This window comes from Macaca fascicularis, chromosome 11 (assembly GCF_037993035.2).
Source record: "Macaca fascicularis isolate 582-1 chromosome 11, T2T-MFA8v1.1".
NCBI lineage: Eukaryota > Metazoa > Chordata > Mammalia > Primates > Cercopithecidae > Macaca > Macaca fascicularis.
Window position 1 is genome coordinate 139,870,697 of NC_088385.1, and position 19,888 is coordinate 139,890,584.

General features: G+C 49.9%; 1 protein-coding gene across 3 annotated transcripts in view; it reads right to left on the reverse strand.

Moving 5' to 3' along the window:
• The window catches only part of ANKLE2 (ankyrin repeat and LEM domain containing 2), a 41,781-nt gene extending 28,998 nt beyond the window's left edge, over positions 1-12,783 (reverse strand). For all 3 annotated transcript variants that reach the window (XR_012420888.1, XM_045366235.2, XM_074008501.1), the window contains exons 1-2: positions 12,569-12,783; positions 5,831-6,289 (exon numbers count right to left, since the gene is read on the reverse strand). Coding sequence is in view for 2 of the 3 variants with exons in the window: in XM_045366235.2 (XP_045222170.2) it covers positions 5,831-6,289; positions 12,569-12,749 (640 nt within the window). In the remaining variant the exon portion in view is untranslated. The remainder of the gene's footprint in view (positions 1-5,830; positions 6,290-12,568) is intronic.
• Positions 12,784-19,888: the final 7,105 nt, after the last annotated feature.

Consider the following 19,888-nt stretch of genomic DNA (forward strand, 5'->3'; position numbering starts at 1 on the left):
ACAGGATCAATCATGGCGAAAGCAGTGAAGTAGTTACTTCTCAGCAGTGAGATCTGAGAACAGAAGAGAGAATCTGGCTTTTACTTTAGATGCCACTTATAGAACATACACATTATAAGTGATTGTAACGAGCAACCTTTACAATAATAAAGATTAAAAATAAGGCTGGACGAGGTGGCTCACACCTGTAATCCCAGAACTTTGGGAGGCCGAGGCAAGCGAATCACGAGGTCAAGATATAGAGACCAGCCGGGCGCAGTGGCTCAAGCCTGTAATCCCAGCACTTTGGGAGGCCGAGACGGGCGGATCGTGAGGTCAGGAGATCGAGACCATCCTGGCTAACACGGTGAAACCCCGTCTCTACTAAAAAATACAAAAAACTAGCCGGGCGAAGTGGCGGGTGCCTGTAGTCCCAGCTATTCGGGAGGCTGAGGCAGGAGAATGGCGTAAACCCGGGAGGCGGAGCTTGCAGTAAGCTGAGATCCGGCCACTGCACTCCAGCCTGGGCGACAAAGCAAGACTCCGTCTCAAAAAAAAAAAAAAAAAAAAAAGATATAGAGACCATCCTAGCCAACGTGGTAAAACCCCGTCTCTATTTTAAAAATACAAGAATTAGCCGGGCATGGTGGCACACTCAGCGACTTGGGAGGCTGAGGCGGGAAAATCACTAGAACCCAAAAGGCAGAGGTTGGAGTGAGCCCAGATCGTGCCACTGCACTCCAGCCTGGTGAAAGACCGAGACTCTGTACCAAAAAATAAGTAAACAAATAAATAATAAATGACAAAAATAAAAACTGCACTATGACCATTTCCCAGTGTCACTATTCTTTTTTTTTTTTTTGAGACGGAATCTAGCTCTGTCGCCCAGACTGGAATGCAGTGGCACAATCTCAGCTCATTGAAACCTCAGCCTCCTGAGAAGCTGGGACTACAGGCGCCCGTCACCACGCCCTGCTAATTTTTTGTATGTTTAGTAGAGACGGGGTTTCACCATGTTAGTCAGGATGGTCTCGAACCCCTGACCTTGTAATCTGACTGCCTCGGCCTCCCAAAGTGCTGGGATTACAGGCGTGAGCCACTGGCCTGGCCACTAAGTATTCTTTAAAAAGATCTTATGTAAGAATAATATTCCATTCTATTCACGGTGTTTAACCAATTATCTACTCACAGGTATCACCACAAATGATATCACAGTAACAACAATACTAATGACAGTGTGCAATTTCCGGCATTCCAGTCAATATTGAGTTCTCTTTTTTTTTTTTTCCCCAATGCTAAATCTTGTTTAAAATTACAATTCTTGGCCGGGCGCGGTGGCTCAAGCCTGTAATCCCAGCACTTTGGGAGGCCGAGATAGGCGGATCACGAGGTCAGGAGATCGAGACAATCCTGGCTAACCCGGTGAAACCCCGTCTCTACTAAAAATACAAGAAAATTAGCCGGGTGAGGTGGCGGGCGCCTGTAGTCCCAGCTACTTGGGAGGCTGAGGCAGGAGAATGGCGTGAAACCGGCGGGGCGGAGCTTGCAGTGAGCCGAGATCGCGCCACTGCACTCCAGCCTGGGGCACAGCAAGACTCCGTCTCAAAAAAAAAAATAAAAATAAAAATAAAAAAATAAAAATAAAATTACAATTCTTGGGCTGGGCACAGTGGCTCACACCTGTAATCTCAGGACTTTGGGAGGCTCAGGTGGGAGGACTGCTTGAAGCCAGGAGTTCAAGACCAGCCTGGGCAATAAAGCGAGACCCACTCAAAAAAAAAAAAAAAAATTGATTACCTAGGTGTGGGCAGGCGAGGTGGCTCACGCCTGTAATCCCAGCACTTCGGGAGGCCGAGCCTGGTGGATCACTTGAGCCCAGGAGTTGGAGACCAGCCTGGGCAAAGTGGGGAAATCTCATCTCTACCAAAAATACAAAAAAATGACTGCACACTGGCACATGCCCGTGATGTCAGCAATCCCAAACTGAGGTGGGAGAAGTGCTTGAGCCTGGTAGGCAGACATTGCAATGAGTTGTTGAGATCACATCACTACACCCCAACCTGGGTGAGAGACAGAACCCAATCTCAAAAAAAAAAAACCAAACATAAAAAAAAAACCAGGCCGGGCGCGGTGGCTCAAGCCTGTAATCCCAGCACTTTGGGAGGCCGAGGCGGGTGGATCACGAGGTCAGGAGATCGAGACTATCCTGGCTAACACGGTGAAACCCCGTCTCTACTAAAAATACAAAAAACTAGCCGGGTGTGGTGGCGGGTGCCTGTAGTCCCAGCTACTCAGGAGGCTGAGGCAGGAGAATGGCATGAACCCGGGAGGCGGAGCTTGCAGTGAGCCGAGATCACGCCACTGCACTCCAGCCTGGGAGACACAGCGAGACTCCGTCTCAAAAAAAAAAAAAAAAAAAAAAAAAAAAAACCAATTAGCTAGGCGTGCTGGTATGTGCCTGTAACCTTAGCACGCTGGGAGACCAAGGTGGGTGGATCGCTTGAGGGCAGTTCGAGAGCAGCCTGGGCAACATGGCAAAACCCTCTCTCTATAAAAAATACAAAAATCGGCCGGGCACGATGGCTCACACCTGTAATCCCAGAACTTTGGGAGGCCGAGGCGGGCGGATCCCGAGGTGGGCGGATCCCGAGGTCAGGGGTTCGAGACCAGCTTGGCCAAAATGGTGAAACCCTGTCTCTACCAAAAATACAAAAATTAGCTGGGTGTGGTGGCAGGTGCCTGCAGTTCCCAGCTACTTGGGAGGCTGAGGGAGGAGAATCACTTGAACCCGGGACGCAGAGGTTACAGTTAGCTGAGATCGCGCTATTGCACTCCAGCCCAGGCAACAGTGCAAGACTCTGTCTCAAAAAAAAAACAAAAAAACAAAAACAGCTGGGTGTGGTGGCTCATGCCTGGGTCCCAGCTACTCAAGCGGCTGAGGTAGAAGGATCACCTGAGCCAGAAAGGTTGAGGCTGCAGCGAGACGTCACTGTACCACTGCAATGCAGCCTAGGTGGCAGAGTAAGACCCTGTCTCAGATGAATAAATTGAAAAAATAAAATGGCCGGGGGCAGAGGCTCACGCCTGTAATCTTAGCACTTTGGGAGGACAAGGCAGGTGGATCACAAGGTCAGGAGTTCAAGACCAGCCTGGCCAAGATGGTGAAACCCCGTCCCTACTAAAAATACAAAAAATTAGCCAGGCGCGGTGGCAGGTGCCTGTAATTCCAATTACTCAGGAGGCTGAGGCAGGAGAATCACTTGAACTCAGAGGGCGGAGGTTACAGTGAGCCAAGACTGCGCCACTGCACTCCGGCCTGGGCAACAGAGTAAGACTCTGTCTCAAACAATAAATAACTAAATAAATAATAAAATAAAATTACAAAACTTTGATGCTGAAAATGTATGCATTCATTGGCCATTTGCATTCATTAACATAAAAGGTGTGCAGGTCACAATGCATTTTAAAAAGGGGGAGGTGACTAATCAACAAAGCTCCTAACCAAGAGCAGCAGCAGCTAATGTCAATATCTCAGTCCAGCGTATCTCACAGAACCCATTTACCTCACAATTCTAACAGTCCTCACGTAGACTCTCTACATAAAAATATTAACAACGGTTCTCAGTCCAGCACATCTCACAGAATCAATCTACCTGACCGATTCTAATGTTAATATCTCAGTCCAGCGTATCTCACAGAACCAATCTACCTGACCAATTCTAACACGTAGACTCTTCCACATAAAAATATTAACAACGGTTCTCAGTCCAGCATATCTCACAGAATCAATCTACCTAACAATTCTAACAGTCCTCACGTAGACTCACATAAAAATATTAACAACGGTTCTCAGTCCAGCATATCTCACAGAATCAATCTACCTAACAATTCTAACAGTCCTCACGTAGACTCTTCCACATAAAAATATTAACAACGGTTCTCAGTCCAGCATATCTCACAGAATCAATCTACCTAACAATTCTAACAGTCCTCACGTAGACTCACATAAAAATATTAACAACGGTTCTCAGTCCAGCATATCTCACAGAATCAATCTACCTAACAATTCTAACAGTCCTCACGTAGACTCTTCCACATAAAAATATTAACAACGGTTCTCAGTCCAGCGTATCTCACAGAATCAATCTACCTGACCAATTCTAACAGTCCTCACGTAGACTCACATAAAAATATTAACAACGGTTCTCAGTCCAGCATATCTCACAGAATCAATCTACCTGACCAATTCTAACAGTCCTCACGTAGACTCTTCCACATAAAAATATTAACAACGGTTCTCAGTCCAGCGTATCTCACAGAACCAATCTACCTGACCAATTCTAACAGTCCTCACGTAGACTCTTCCACATAAAAATATTAACAACGGTTCTCAGTCCAGCGTATCTCACAGAATCAATCTACCTGACCAATTCTAACAGTCCTCACGTAGACTCTTCCACATAAAAATATTAACAACGGTTCTCAGTCCAGCGTATCTCACAGAATCAATCTACCTGACCAATTCTAACAGTCCTCACGTAGACTCTTCCACATAAAAATATTAACAACGGTTCTCAGTCCAGCGTATCTCACAGAATCAATCTACCTGACCAATTCTAACAGTCCTCACGTAGACTCTTCCACATAAAAATATTAACAACGGTTCTCAGTCCAGCGTATCTCACAGAATCAATCTACCTGACCAATTCTAACAGTCCTCACGTAGACTCACATAAAAATATTAACAACGGTTCTCAGTCCAGCATATCTCACAGAATCAATCTACCTGACCAATTCTAACAGTCCTCACGTAGACTCTTCCACATAAAAATATTAACAACGGTTCTCAGTCCAGCGTATCTCACAGAACCAATCTACCTGACCAATCCTAACAGTCCTCACGTAGACTCTTCCACATAAAAATATTAACAACGGTTCTCAGTCCAGCATATCTCACAGAATCAATCTACCTAACAATTCTAACAGTCCTCACGTAGACTCACATAAAAATATTAACAACGGTTCTCAGTCCAGCATATCTCACAGAATCAATCTACCTAACAATTCTAACAGTCCTCACGTAGACTCACATAAAAATATTAACAACGGTTCTCAGTCCAGCATATCTCACAGAACCAATCTACCTGACCAATTCTAACAGTCCTCACGTAGACTCACATAAAAATATTAACAACGGTTCTCAGTCCAGCATATCTCACAGAATCAATCTACCTAACAATTCTAACAGTCCTCACGTAGACTCACATAAAAATATTAACAACGGTTCTCAGTCCAGCATATCTCACAGAATCAATCTACCTAACAATTCTAACAGTCCTCACGTAGACTCACATAAAAATATTAACAACGGTTCTCAGTCCAGCATATCTCACAGAACCAATCTACCTGACCAATTCTAACAGTCCTCACGTAGACTCACATAAAAATATTAACAACGGTTCTCAGTCCAGCATATCTCACAGAATCAATCTACCTAACAATTCTAACAGTCCTCACGTAGACTCACATAAAAATATTAACAACGGTTCTCAGTCCAGCATATCTCACAGAATCAATCTACCTAACAATTCTAACAGTCCTCACGTAGACTCACATAAAAATATTAACAACGGTTCTCAGTCCAGCATATCTCACAGAATCAATCTACCTGACCAATTCTAACAGTCCTCACGTAGACTCACATAAAAATATTAACAACAGTTAACTGGGGTGACGAGATGGTGGTGATCGGATTTTTTCTTTTTTTATCTGTACTTTTCCATTTTCATATGTCATCCCGCCCTCTGCATATATGCTCTGTGTGAGGAAATCCTACACACGTCCCCATTACCATTTCTCGCTGGGATGTCCTCATATACTGGACACACCCCGTAGTACAAGGGCGGTTCCTTAGACGCAGTCACTCCAGTTCCGTAGGTGTCAACAGCACTGGGGGGCACCGAGCAGGTCTGAGATGTCACAGCTTCCTCTTCTGGAGGATTCAGGCCCACACTGTAACCAAAATCTCTGTCTTCAGAAAAACCAGCCTCATCAGTTGGGTTCCCTTCAGCTGACTTCAAAATCCTTTGTGTGTCTTGGCTGGGAGCTGTGGCACCTGCCTCATGGTGGTCGAAAGAAGGCAGCCTTCCTCCTTGCTCCAGTAAAGCCTGAGCCAATTTTTTCTCAAAAATGAACCTTGTAGTTGACGTAATGGGTCCACATTTCAATCCAGCTTTGACGATTTCTTCTCTAAGGTCATCTGGATTCAGAAGTTTCAATCGAGCCAACACAGCATCCATTGTCATTTCACCTAGGCCCAAGACAAAAAAATCAAATAGAGTCACAAAATACTAACACCTGCTGAAGCTGGGTGGCAGGTACCAGGGTTCGTTATTTAATGGCATCAGTTTATTTCATTAAAAACTTTTTTCTTGGCTGGGCGCAGTGGCTCATGCCTATAATCCCAGCACTTTGGGAGGCCGAGGTGGGCGGATCACCTGAGGTCAGGAGTTCGAAACCAGCCTGGCCAACATGGTGAAACCCCATTTCTACCAAAAATACAAAAAATTAGCCGGGGCCGGGCGCGGTGGCTCAAGCCTGTAATCCCAGCACTTTGGGAGGCCGAGACGGACGGATCACGAAGTCAGGAGATCGAGACCATCCTGGCTAACCCGGTGAAACCCCGTCTCTACTAAAAAAATACAAAAAACTAGCCGGGCGAGGTGGCGGGCGCCTGTAGTCCCAGCTACTTGGGAGGCTGAGGCAGGAGAATGGCGTAAACCCGGGAGGCGGAGCTTGCAGTGAGCTGAGATCCGGCCACTGCACTCCAGCCTGGGCGACAGAGCGAGACTCCGTCTCAAAAAAAAAAAAAAAAAAAAAAAAAAAATTAGCCGGGTGCAGTGGCAGACACCTGTAATCCCAGCTACTCGGGAGGTTGAGGCAGGAGAATGGAATGAACCCAGGAGGCGGAGGCTGCAGTGAGCCAAGATTGTGCTCCAGCTTAGACAACAAGAGCAAGACTCCAGATCAAAAAAAAAAAAAAAAAAAAAATTTCTTTCTTTTTTCCCAGGCAGGATTCCACTTTTCATACAAACTCTCTCCTTACTATAACGCCACCAATTTTTTTTTTTTTTTTTTTTTGAGGCAGAGTCTTGCTCTGTCACCCAGCCTGGAGTGCAGTGGCACCATCTCAGCTCACTGCAACCTCCGCCTCTTGGGTTCAAGTGATTCTCCTGCCCCAGCCTCCCAAATAGCTGGGATTACAGGCACCCGGCATCACGCCGAGCTAATTTTTGTATTTTTAGTAGAGATGGGGTTTCACCATGTTGGCCAGGTCGGTCTTGCACTCCTGACCTTAGGCGATCTGCCTGCCTTGGCCTCCCAAAGTGTTGGGACTACAGGCGTGAGCCTTTTTTTTTTTTTTTTTTTTTTGAGACGGAGTCTTACTATGTCTCCAGGCAGGCTAGAGTGCAATGGCGCAATCTCGGCTCACTGCAACCTCCACCGCCCGGGTTCAAGCGATTCTCCTGCCTCAGCCTCCTGAGTAGCTGGGATTACAGGCATGTGCCACCATGCCCAGTCAATTTTGTATTTTTAGCAGAGACAGGGTTTCTCCATGTTGGTCAGGCTGGTCTCGAACTCCCGACCTCAGGTGATCCGCCTGCTTTGGCCTCCCAAAGTGCTGGGATTACAGGCATGAGCCACCGTGCCCAGCCCATTATATTCTTTAAAAAAAAAAAAAAAAAAAGTCCAGGCACGGTGGCTCATGCCTGTAATCCCAGCATTTTCGGAGGCCAAGGCGGGCCGATCACCTCAGGAATTCGAGACCAGCCTGGCCAACACAGTGAAATCCCGTCTCTACTAAAAACAATTAAAATTAGCCGGGCATTGTGGCACATGCCTGTAATCCCAGCTACTCGGGAGGCTGAGGTAAGAGAGTTGCCTGAACTTGGGAGGTGGAGGTTGCAGTGAGCCAAGATCGCACCACTGTACTCCAGCATAGGGGACAAGAGCGAGACTTCATCTCAAAAAAAATTACCCAAGCATAGTGGTGCACGCCTACGGCCCCAGCTACTCAGGGGGCTGAGGCAGGAGGATCACTTGAGCCTGGGAGGTGGAGGCCACCGTGAGCCGAGATGGCACCCCTGCACTCCAGCCTGGGCGACAGAATCAGACCCTGTCTCAACAACAAATAAAAGGATGGGGGGGAGTAATATTTCTGAATTTCAGTTTCCATAGGGTTCTGACTTTTAAAAACATGTTCGTGATTGACATACTCAAGAAATAAGTAAAGCCGGGCAAGGTGGCTCACACCTGTAATTGCAGCACTTTGGAAGACCAAGGTGGGTGGATCACGAGGTCAGCAGTTCGAGACCAGCCCGGCCAAGATGGTGAAACCCTGTCTCTACTAAAAACAATACAAAAATTAGCCAGGTGCGGTGGCAGGCACCTGTAATCCCAGCTACTTGGGAGCCTGAGGCAGAAGAATCACTGGAACCCAGGAGGCAGAGGTTGCAGTGAGCGGAGATTGCCCCACTGCACCCCAGTCTGGGCGACAGAGAGATACTCCGTTTCAAAAAAAAAAAAGAAACAAATAAGTAAATAAACAAAAAGATAGGGGACACCCAAATGGAATACCAGCCAGAAGAAACGAACCTAACTGGCTTACAAGTGAGTAACACACCGGAAGCTAACCCACATAACTTTGGAAAACTGAGTGACTAAAGTGCTCTAAGGAGAAAGACAAAAAGAAGTGTGGCCATTACAGTGTGAACAGCCTCTAAGCAGTAGGTCTTTTCACAATGCTGTAAGTTAGCACACTTACAGCTATTTTCTGTGGACTCTAGGGCAAAGCAAATCATTTGAATACATGGTGGCTGATGAGAGCCAGGACTCTCCATGACAGAAAGGAAAGTGGGAGTGAGAACAGGGTTTCACCAAATGATTCCTGTAAAGGGCAAGAGAGTAAGCATCTCAGACTCTATGAGCCAAAGGCCGTGTAAGTGCTCAAGAACAGCCACAGGCAGGGTGTGACAGCTCACACCTGTCATCCCAGTGCTTGGGGAGGCCGAGGCGGGAAGATCACTTGAGTCCAGGAGTTCAAGACCAGCCTGGGCAATGTGGCGAGACCCTCTCTACAAAAACTTTAAAAATTAGCTGAGTGTGGTGATGTACACCTGTGCTTCCAACTACTTGGGGAGCTGAGGCAGGAGGATAAATTAAGCCCAAGAGTTTGAGGATGCAGTGAGCCCTGTTTGTGCCACTGCACTCCAACCTGGGCAACAGAGCAAGACCCTGTCTCCAAAAAAAAAAAAAAGAACAGCCACAGATATACACAAACAAAAGGGTATGGTTGTATTCCAATAAAACTTTACTATACTTAGAAAAATAGATGGGGGCCAGTTTGGATCAGTTTGCTGACTCTTGTATTAGAATAAACCCAGGGGCCCGGGCATGGTGGCTCATGCCGGTAATCCCAGCACTTTGGGAGGCCAAGGTGGGTAGATCATTTGAGGTGAGGAGTTTGAGACCAGCCTGGCCAACATGGTGAAACCCCGTCTCTACTAAAAATACAAAAATTAGCCAGGCGTGGTGGCGTGCACCTGTCATCCCAGCTACTCAGAAGGCCAAGCAGGAGAATCGCTTGAACTGGGCAGGCAGAGGTTGTAGTGAGCCTTGGCCTGGACAACAAAGTGAGACTCCATCTTAAAAAAAAAAAAAAAAAAAAAAAAAAGAATAAACCCACAGACGTTGCATTGAAATTGGAAGTATCAGTATGATCACATGGTCTTTGACATATCGATGGGTAAAGATGTGAGAAACAGCTAGGTCTGAAGACTGGGTAATGTTACATTAACAATTTTTTTTTTTTTTGAGATAGAGTCTTGCTCTGTCACCCAGGCTGGAGTGCAATGGCACGATCTCTGCTCACTGCAACCTCCACCTCCCGGGTTCAAGCAATTCTCCTGCCTCAGCCTTCCGAGTAGCTGCGACTACAGGCACCTGCCACCACGCCCAGCTAATTTTTTGTATTTTTAGTAGAGACTGCCTCACCACATTGGCCAGGCTGATCTTGAACTCCTGACCTCGTGTTCCACCTGCCTCGGCCTCCCAAAGTGCTGGGATTACAGGCGTGAGACACGGCACCCAGCCGAGTATGCAACTTTTGAGATTGGCTTTTCCTAGTCAGCATAATGCCCTTGAGATCCACCTACGTGGCAGAGTGGACTGCTGCGGAGTGGCACCCTGGGGTATCAATGTTTAAGTTTAACCATCCACCTCTAGAGGGACATTTGAGTTATTTCAGTTTCTGGCAATTACAAATAAAGTTGCTATGAACATCAAATACGGGTTTTTGTGTGAAAATCGTTTTCATTTCTCTAATAAAAGCTCAGGAATGCAGAGCAGATTTAACTTCCTAAAAACCTTCCAGGCTGATTCCCAGAGTAGCTGCACCACTTACCATCCCCACTCGCAATGCACGAGACCCAGTTTCTCTAAATCTCTGTTGACTTGTGGTAATATCAGTATTTTTTTATTTCAGCCCCTCTCAAAACACCACCTCCAGCCACCTTGTCCACAGCTCTGCTTGGATGATGCTGGTGGTGACGGTAACAGAGCACTCAGAGGTGCTTAACACATACCAAGTGCTGCACTTACCCAACTCCCAAAAAATCTTAACTAGGTACTACTATAATCCCTATTCCTAAATGAGCAGGCTGAAGACAGGTTAAGCCCACAGCAGTAAGTGGTAGGGCCGGGCGCGATGGCTCACACCTGTAATCCCAGCTACTCGGGAGGCTGAGGCAGGAGAATGGTGTGAACCCGGGAGACGGAGGTTGCAGTGAGCCCAGATCCCGCCACTGTACTCCAGCCTGGGCGACAGAGCGAGACTCCGTCTCAAAAAACAAACAACAGCAGCAACAAAAATAGAAAAATTAGCCGGGCTTGTTGGCATTCACGTTTAATCCCAGCTACTCCGGAGGCTGAGGCAGGAAAATCGCTTGAACCAGGGAGGCGGAGCTTCCAGTGAGCCGAGATCCTGCCACTGCACTCCAGCCTGGGCGACAGAGCAAGACTTCATTTCAAAAAAAAAAAAAAAAGAAAGTGGGTAGGGCCAGGACACAAACTCACACAATCCGACAGGAATCCCCACTCAATCATTAGAAAGCACCGCTTCTCAGTGACTAACAGTCTGACAATTTAGAGTAAAAACAAACTCAGTTTCTCCCACTAGACTCTCGCAACATGCTTCAGACGCCAGATATGTGGGGGTTTTCTCGCCACGAATCACGCAGGTCATCAGTTCTGCAGTGGACACAGGCTGGGTGTCGTCTGTGCAGTTCCATCCTAACTCAGTCATCTATTCTGACAGCATCTTCCTGGACATACCAGCAGACCCCACAGGTTAAGGGCTCAGCCCCACAAGACTGTCCCCCACTTCCAGTGCCCAGGTTGTTTGACCTGCGCTTCGGACCGACTGGGTGTAACCGGGTAACCTCCTCAGGTTGTGTTAATTTGCTAGAGCGGCTCCCGAACTCACAGACATGTTTTACTTACATTTACCAGCATAGGATAAAGATTACAAAGAATACAGGTGAAGAGATGCGTGAGGTAAAACCGGGGGGAAAGGCTTGGAAATTCAAGGCCTCTCTGGGCACCGCCTCCAGGAATCCCCACGTACTATCCGGAAACTCCCTCAACCCAGCCCTTTTGGGTTTTTACAGAAACTTCATTTCACAGGCATTGGTGATCAGCTCAACCTTCAGCCCTCTCCCCTCCCCGGAGGTTGCGGGTGGGGCTGAAAGTCCCCAGAACCTCTAACTCAGCCTTGGTCTTTCCTGCGACCAGTCCCATCCAGAAGCTCCCTAAGGGCTGCCGGCCACCAGTCCACTCAGCCTACAAAAGACATCACATTGGAGGTCCCCGGGATTTCAGGAGTTGTATGCCATGAAAAGCGGATGGAGGTGAAACACACAGTTCACAGTATCAGTTACCTCAAACTTAAAATGACCCAAACCCACCTCCGCTCTCCACATCACCCAGACCCGACAGTCTACCCCAAAGCAATAAATGGACACCTTCTCCCGTTTCCTCCCGCCCCAAACCCCTAAGTCACATAGGCCTTTTCCGTCTCTGCCTCCTGTTCAATGACCAGTAACCGCAGGGGTTTCACATTCCAAACACATCCGGGACCCAGGGCTTCCTACCCGCGCCGCCCCCCCTTGGGCCATCCCTCCCCAGGTCTCCATCGACCGCAGCAAGGTTCTCCGCTAACGCCTCGCCGGGCTCCCGCCGCCTTCCCCGGAGGCCGCTCCCGAGCCCAGAAAGCTCTCATCCCCGAACCCGGCGTGGCCCCTGCCGCCCCCGCCCCGGGAAGCCGCGTTCCCCGCAACTGCCCTTTCCGCGGCCGGAATGGCCTTTCTCGAGCGGCCCTGGGAGAAAAGAATGGCCTTTCTCCCGGCGGCCTCGCCCAACTGCTGCCGGCACCGGGAGCTCGAGGGGCGCGGCCCAGGACGGGGTCCCGGGGAGGGCGTCGGGGCGGGGAAGGGACCGGGATGCAGGGGCCCAGCGACCGCCTGGGCCTTACCTGGGGCGGGGGCGGCGGCCGCGGGCGGCGGAGGGCCTGGGGTCCCACTGCGGCCCAGACCCCCAGGCCGCGGGCCCAGCCGCCGCACCAGCCACCGCACAGCGATCAGCAGCACCGAGGCGCCCAGCAGCTCCCAAGCCAGCGCCGCCCACTCGGCCGCCGCCAGCCGCGGCCACAGCATCGCCGCAGCCCGGGCCGCAGCCGCCTAGGAGCCCGCACCCTGCGCCGCGCCCGCTCCAGGACCCCGCGCCGGGCTGCCCGCGCCCTGCCTGACGGCGCCACGCTAGAGGCGGCCGGGGTGGCGCGGGGGACACGGGCGGCGGCCCCGCTCACGAAGGTCCGGCGAGGGCGCCGCGGTGGCCCCGGCCCTGCACCCCAAGCGGGCGGGGACGGGCGAGCGGACGGGCGGGCGCGGCAGGCGGGGCGCGGGCAGCCCGGCGCGGGGTCCTGGGAACTGCGCGGCGCGGAGAGGGTAATGTGTGGGCGGGGGCCGGGGCGGGGCTTGTTTACTGCCTCCCGGGCCTGGCCTCCGCGGGGCGCTGCGCCTCTTCGAGAACTAAGCGGGCTCCGCCGGGTTCGTGAGCTCCGGGCCCCAGGACCGTTTGCGGCCGCCGCCCCGTCCTGGAGCTGGAGTGAGGAGGCGCTTCTCACTTTCCTGCGAACCCGCAGAACGGGCGGCCGGCGCTGGGGAGGCCCCCGGAGCTTCCCGCTTCTTCACCAAGCGACCCTGACGCGCAGTAGAAAGCTTGGATTTTGCCGGGCGCGGCGGCTGCGTCCGGAGTCCCAGCGCCTTGGGAGGCGAGGCGGGAGGATCCCCTCGGCCCAGGAGTTCGAGACAAGCCTGGGCAAATATTTTGAAAGTCATGGTAAAAGCCTCAGTTACTTTTGCACCAACCTAATTGGGAGACCCTGTCCCGAAAAAGGGAGGAGGATTTTCCTGTATACAATTTAGATTTTTTTTTTTTTTTTTTTTTTTGATGCGGAGTCTTGCTCTGTCACCCAGGCTAGAGTGTAATGGCACGATCTCTGCTCACTGCAGCCTCCGTCTCCTGTGCTCAAGCGATTCTCCTGCCTTTCCTCCCAAGTAGCTGGGATTACAGGCGCCCGCCACCCCACCCGGCTAATTTTTGCATGTTTAGTAGAGACGGGGGTTTCATCATGTTGGCCAGGCTGGTCTCGAACTCCTGACGTCAAGTGATTGGCCTCCCAAAGTGCTGGGATTACAGGCGTGAGCCACCGCACCCAGCCTACTTTAGATATTATGAAATGAAAATGAAAGACCTGAAAAATACAATTGATATCCTTGGTTAAAAACATAATTGATCTGAGCGAGGTGGCTCAGGTCTGTAGTTCTAGCAACTCTGGAGGGTGAGGGGCGAGGGTAGTTTCAGTTCGGGAGTTCGAGGCTGCAGTGAGCGTGATCTCGCCTGTGAATAGCCACTGCATGCCAGCCTGACCGACATAGCAAGACCCCATCTCTTAAAAAATATCATTGGATGGTACTAATGGTTGGTTGGGCACTACAGAATAAAGGGTCAGTACATTTGAAGATGGGTGAAATGGAAATTTAAACCACGATGAGATGCTGCTTTAAATCCACCAGAATGGCTAAAATTTAAAAATTGGCAGTATCAAATTTTGCTGGCAAGAGCGAACACTGAGTTAACCACTTTGGAAAATAGTGAGGCAGTTTCTTACAAAGTTAAACGTATACCTCTGCTGTATTCTGAGTGTCTCTCCCCAGTGTTCGTATGTTGAAACCGTAACCCTGAAGGTAATGGTATTAGGATGTGGGGCCTGTGGGAGGTGATAGGTCAGGGGGCAGAGCCTTATATACTTTACTTAGAAGAGGCTCAAGAGGGCCGGGCGCGGTGACTCACGCCTGTAATCCCAGCACTTTGGGAGGCCAATCACTTGACTTTGGGAGGCCGAGGCAGGAGGATCACAGGGTCAAGAGATGGAGACCATCCTGGCCAACATGTGAAACTCCATCTTTACTGCTGGGTGTAGTGGCGCACGCCTGTAACCCCAGCTACTCAGGAGGCTGAGGCAGCAGAATCGCTTGAACCAGGGAGGCAGAGGTTGCAGTAAGCCGAGATCGCACCTCTGCACTCCAGCCTGGCAACAGAGCAAGACTCGTCTCAAAAAAAAAAAAAGTATGGTGCTTCAAACTAGGAACACCCCAAAAGTATGTCAGTAGGTGGGTAAATAGATTGTGAAATTGTCATAGGCACATACTATCATTATCACATGGTTATATACTATTCAGGAACGACATGGCTGAGTCTCAAAAGTACACCACGAAAAAGAAACCAAACTCAAGAGTGCATACTATATAATTCCATTTATGTCTTTTTTTTTTTTTTTTTTTTTTTTTTTTTTGAGATGGAGTCTCACTCTGTGTCCCAGGCTGGAGTGCAGTGGTGTGATCTCGGCTCACTGCAAACCTCACCGCCTGCCCGCACCCTGCCACCTACACCAGTAAAAGCGATTCTCCTGCCTCAGCCTCCTGAGTAGCTGGGATTATAGGTGCGCACCACCACGCCCAGCTAATTTTTGTATTTTTAGTAGAGACAGGGTTTTGCCATGTTGGCCAGGCTGGTCTCGAACTCCTGACCGCGGGTGATCTGCCCATCTCGGCCTCCCAAGGTGCTGGGATTACAGGCGTGAGCCTCCCCGCCCAGCTGCGATTTATGTCTTAACAGCAAAGCTTGTGGTGAGAGAACTCGGAACAGCAGCTGACTAACTGGGCTGGTTAAATGGAAGGGGGCACAAGGAGCTTTCTCCTGTGAAGGAAATACTCTGTATCTCGTCTGGGTTGATAATAAAGGCACATATTTGTGAAAACTCATCAAAGTTTTGGCTACAAGGTTCATAAATGGGAAGAAAACTCATCAAACTGTATGCTTAAAATATGCCTAAGTTTTAAAAAAAAGAATAAGGAGTACCTTGTTAGAATGAAACCTGCCATTGTTGTTTTTGATTTCTAGGTACTGTGAGGACAGATCTCTGTGCTCAGCGCCTCCCAGTTTTGACCCTTTATGAACGTGTGCCATCGTGTGGTGACAAGAGCACAGGCTCTGGGCTGCCACCTGGGTGGTGTCCGGTCTGCTGCCTGCCTCTGGGTAACTGTGGGTGAATCATTTCCCTGTGCCTCAGGTTTCTCATTGGTAAAATGAGGACAATCATAGTATCTATCTGACTGGGCACAGTGGCTCACGCCTATCATCCCAGCACCTTGGGAGGCCAAGGCAGGAGGATTGCTTGAGCCCAGGAGGTGGAGACCAGCCTGGGCAATATGGCGATACACTGTACTAAAAATTTTTTTTTTTTTTTTTTTTTGAGACGGAGTCTTGCTCTGTCGCCCAGGCTGGAGTGCAGTGGCCGGATCCCAGCTCACTGCAAGCTCCACCTCCCGGGTTCACGCCATTCTCCTGCCTCGGCCTCCCGAGTAGCTGGGACTACAGGCGCCCGCCACCTTGCCCGGCTATTTTTTTGTATTTTTTAGTAGAGACGGGGTTTCACTGTGTTAGCCGGGATCGTCTCTCGATCTCCTGACCTCGTGATCCGCCCGTCTCGGCCTCCCAAAGTGCTGAGATTACAGGCTTGAGCCACCGCACCCGGCCTCTAAAAATTTTTTAAAATTAGCTGGATGTGGTGGCACATGCCTTGAGGAGGGAGGATCACTTGAGCCTGGGAGGTCAAGGCTGCAGTGAGCCAAGATTGCGCCAGTGCACTCCAGCCTGGGGGAGAGAGACCCTGTCTCAAAAATAAACAAACACATACATACATACATACATACATAAAAAGGTAATTACATAAGTCCTTGCTACGGAGCCTCCATACACGAAGGACTTTAATAACGAGTTGTTATACACTTTTATAAACTATAAATTTAAGTTTGACGTATATGCATGCTTTATAGGGGTGGCCGAGTTCTCGCCCGTCACAGGGATCTTGTCATCTGAATCATAAACCCAGGCAGCTCTGGGAGAACTGAGAGCTCATTTGTTAAATGGTCAGCTGTAGTCAACTGTTGCCACCCAGCACGCACTCTCCAGCCTTAACAACAGAAGCTCCCAGTGGGCAGTGGAGACGCTCCCGTCTCCTAAACACATCCAGCGGCCATGTGACTAAGCAAAGGCAGCGGAGAGTGAATGGATGGTGACGGATGGGGCCACGCAGCCGGCCTTCTGTGAGCGCCTACAATGCACATCCCTGTCCTTTCTCTCCCTACTCACCTCAGAGGAGGACGGAAGGTGGGACTGGGAGAGCTGTTCTCAGGCTGGTGGACGCTGTGATCAGTGGAGACAGAAGGCACTTTTGTTCTGGGCACCGTGAAGCTGTCCTGGTCAGTCCTGTTTCCATGCTTGAGTGTCCGTGGTGCAGCAGCTCCACCATCCTTGACACCAGGACTTCTGTGGAATCCAGGTAAGCAGCTAGGGTCCTGGTAGGGCCATGCCCTCACCCCCATCTAATGCATCCACTCCCAGTTAAATGAGAACAGAATAATCACAGGAAAACATGGAGAACGACTCCACTGTTCTGAAGCCAACCCTGTATTAGCCACTATTTAACTTTAGGTAGAAATGAAAAAATTTGAGATGTAAACTCCTGCAGGTAGAAGTGGATTTCTCGTGAGTTAACAAAATGAAACTTACTAGAATCAACGGCCTTTTCTGAGAGCCATTCTGATTTTATTCCTAGTTGTAGTTTAACTTCTACTTCGTTTCTGATCCCAGATCACACAGGGGCCGTGTGAGCCCCAGGGACTCAGTGGAAGCTGCAGTCTCATAGCTCGAGGATTTACTCCCAACGGGCTGGGATAAGCCCTAGATGAGCAGGGAGTAGCTAATTTTTTCTTCCCCTTCTTTTTCAATATTAATTGGATTTCCTTAAAAGCCATGTCCATTAAGTCTGTTATCAATGGCTATTTAGCACTTGTGGAAAGCCAGCCATATGTTACATACAGTAGGGTTTAGTCAGGAAAACAGTCCAGGCCAGGTGGTTCAGCAGAGAAAATGCAGGGGCAGGGACGGCAATTGCAGGACGCCAGAGGCCTTCAGGTGGAGATAACGGCCCGTAGTGGAAATGCAGACTCCAGAACCTGGTGGAACCGGGGCTGATGCCGGGGAATGAGGGTGGCAGGGGAGCTGCGACCGTGACCATCAGACGCCCAGCCACAGGGACTGCCTGATGCAGACAGGCGGCGGCAGTGGTGTGGGGGGGGCGTCTGTTTTCTGGGTGAAGATGGGGCATTTTGAAAGCATTGGGAAGATAAACCTGGCGTGTCCATCCAGTCTCCAGAAATGCACATTTAACGCTCAGAAGGAAATCTTGCAACAGTTGAAGTGCTGTTGGGAGGCTCTGTGAGCAGAGATAAGACTGTCGTGTGCGTTTCAGGACATTCAGATGTGACACTCAAAAATATTTCACTGTGGGCCGGGCGCGGTGGCTCACGCCTGTAATCCCAGCACTTTGGGAGGCAGAGGCAGGTGAATCACCTGAGGTCAGGGGTTCGAGACCAGTCTGACCAAAATAGTGAAACCCTATCTCTACCAAAATACGAAAATTAGCCGGGTGTGGTGGCGGGCGCCTGTAATCCCAGCTACCCGGGAGTCTGAGGCAGGAGAGTTGCTTGAACCCAGGAGGTAGAAGATGCAGTGAGCTGAGATCGAGACACTGCACTCCAGCCTGGGCAACAAGAGTGAAACTCCATCTCAAAAATATAAGTATTTCATGTGAAGGTGGAATCCAACCCCGACAATGTGTAGAAAAGCCCAAAAATCTACACAAATTCCTGAGCCGAGGGCTACGGAGATGAGCATCCTGGTAATGCCAAGGACACGCTGCCTTCGAGGCTAGAGGTTCCCACCTCATCAGTAACGGAGGCATCGCCAGCCCTCAGCTGCCTCGGGAGCCCCCGATTGGCCTTCACACCTCCCAGAAGCTCCACCATTTCAGCCCTTAACTGGAGTCCAGACCTTAGAAATGTGGACACTGCGAAGGTCGCCAGCAGCAAGTGGTGGAGCCAGGGGGACGGCTGTAGGACGCCCCCACACACAGGCGAGCAGAGGGCGTTGCAAACATTGGCAGAGGCGGCCCAGCAGCAGTTTAACATCTCGCCCTGTGTCCAGGAGAAAGGCCACTGCCCAAGTACCCTTTTTTTTTTTTTTGAGACGGAGTCTCCCTCTGTCACCCAGGCTGGAGGGCAGCGGCACGAACTTCAATCACTGCAACCTCCGCCTCCCAAGTTCAAGTGATGCTCCTGCCCCAGCCTCCTGAGTAGCTGGGGTTACAGGAACCCGCCACCATACCCGGCTAATTTTTGTATTTTTAGTAGAGATGGGGTTTCGCCATGTTGGTCAGGCTGGTTTCAAACTCCTGACCTTGAGTGATCCACCTGCCTCGGCCTCCCAAAGCGCTGGGATTACAGGCATGAGCCACCACTCCCGGCCTGCTTCCTAATACTACCTGAGGTCTCACATTTCCAAGTGATCTGGTGATTTTTAAATCCTGAGCCTCCCATCAGCGACAACCCAAATTCCTGACAATACCTGACGCCACTCTAAGCCAGGAAGAAGTGACCCATCCGTGTCTGCCAAAACCGCTCCTGACACCCACTGCTGAGCTCTGTAGCAGAATGCAGCGTGGAGCTTCGAGCTGCTGAGACAGACACAGCTGAAAATACACCTGTCAGCCAGTCAGTGCAGTGCCTGCAAACACGTAGCAACTCCATGGAGAAAAGGAAAACGTTCAGATATAAACATGTCCCCTTAAGGGTTATTATAAACAAAAAAAAGTTATATCCTTAATATTTCAGAAAGTTAAGGCCACAGAAGGTGGTCAGGGAATTTTTACTCCGACCTGTGTAGTAATTCCCTGGGTACAGAAGCGGGTAAAGCAGTCACAGGAAAAAGTGCATTAATCCCACAGGGCCAAGCCCGGCGACTACCACTTCCTGTCCCTCTTCTGTACTTTTTAAACCATGGTGGTGTCTACTAACGTCTAACTGAAAACTCTGTATCTGGTTAACTGTTTTTTTGTTTTTGTTTTTTTTTTTGAGCTAGAGTCGCACTCTGTCATCCAGGCTGGAGCGCAGTGGCGCGATCCCGGCTCACTGCAACCTCCGCCCCCCGAGTTCAAGCAATTCTTCTGCCTCAGCCTCCTGAGTAGTGGGGATTACAGGCGCACACCACCACGCCAGGCTAATTTTTGGGTTTAGTAGAGGTGAGGTTTCACCATGTTGGCAGGGCTGGTCTTAAACTACTGACCTTAGGTGACCCACCCCCGCTCAGCCTCCCAAAGTGCTGGCATTAC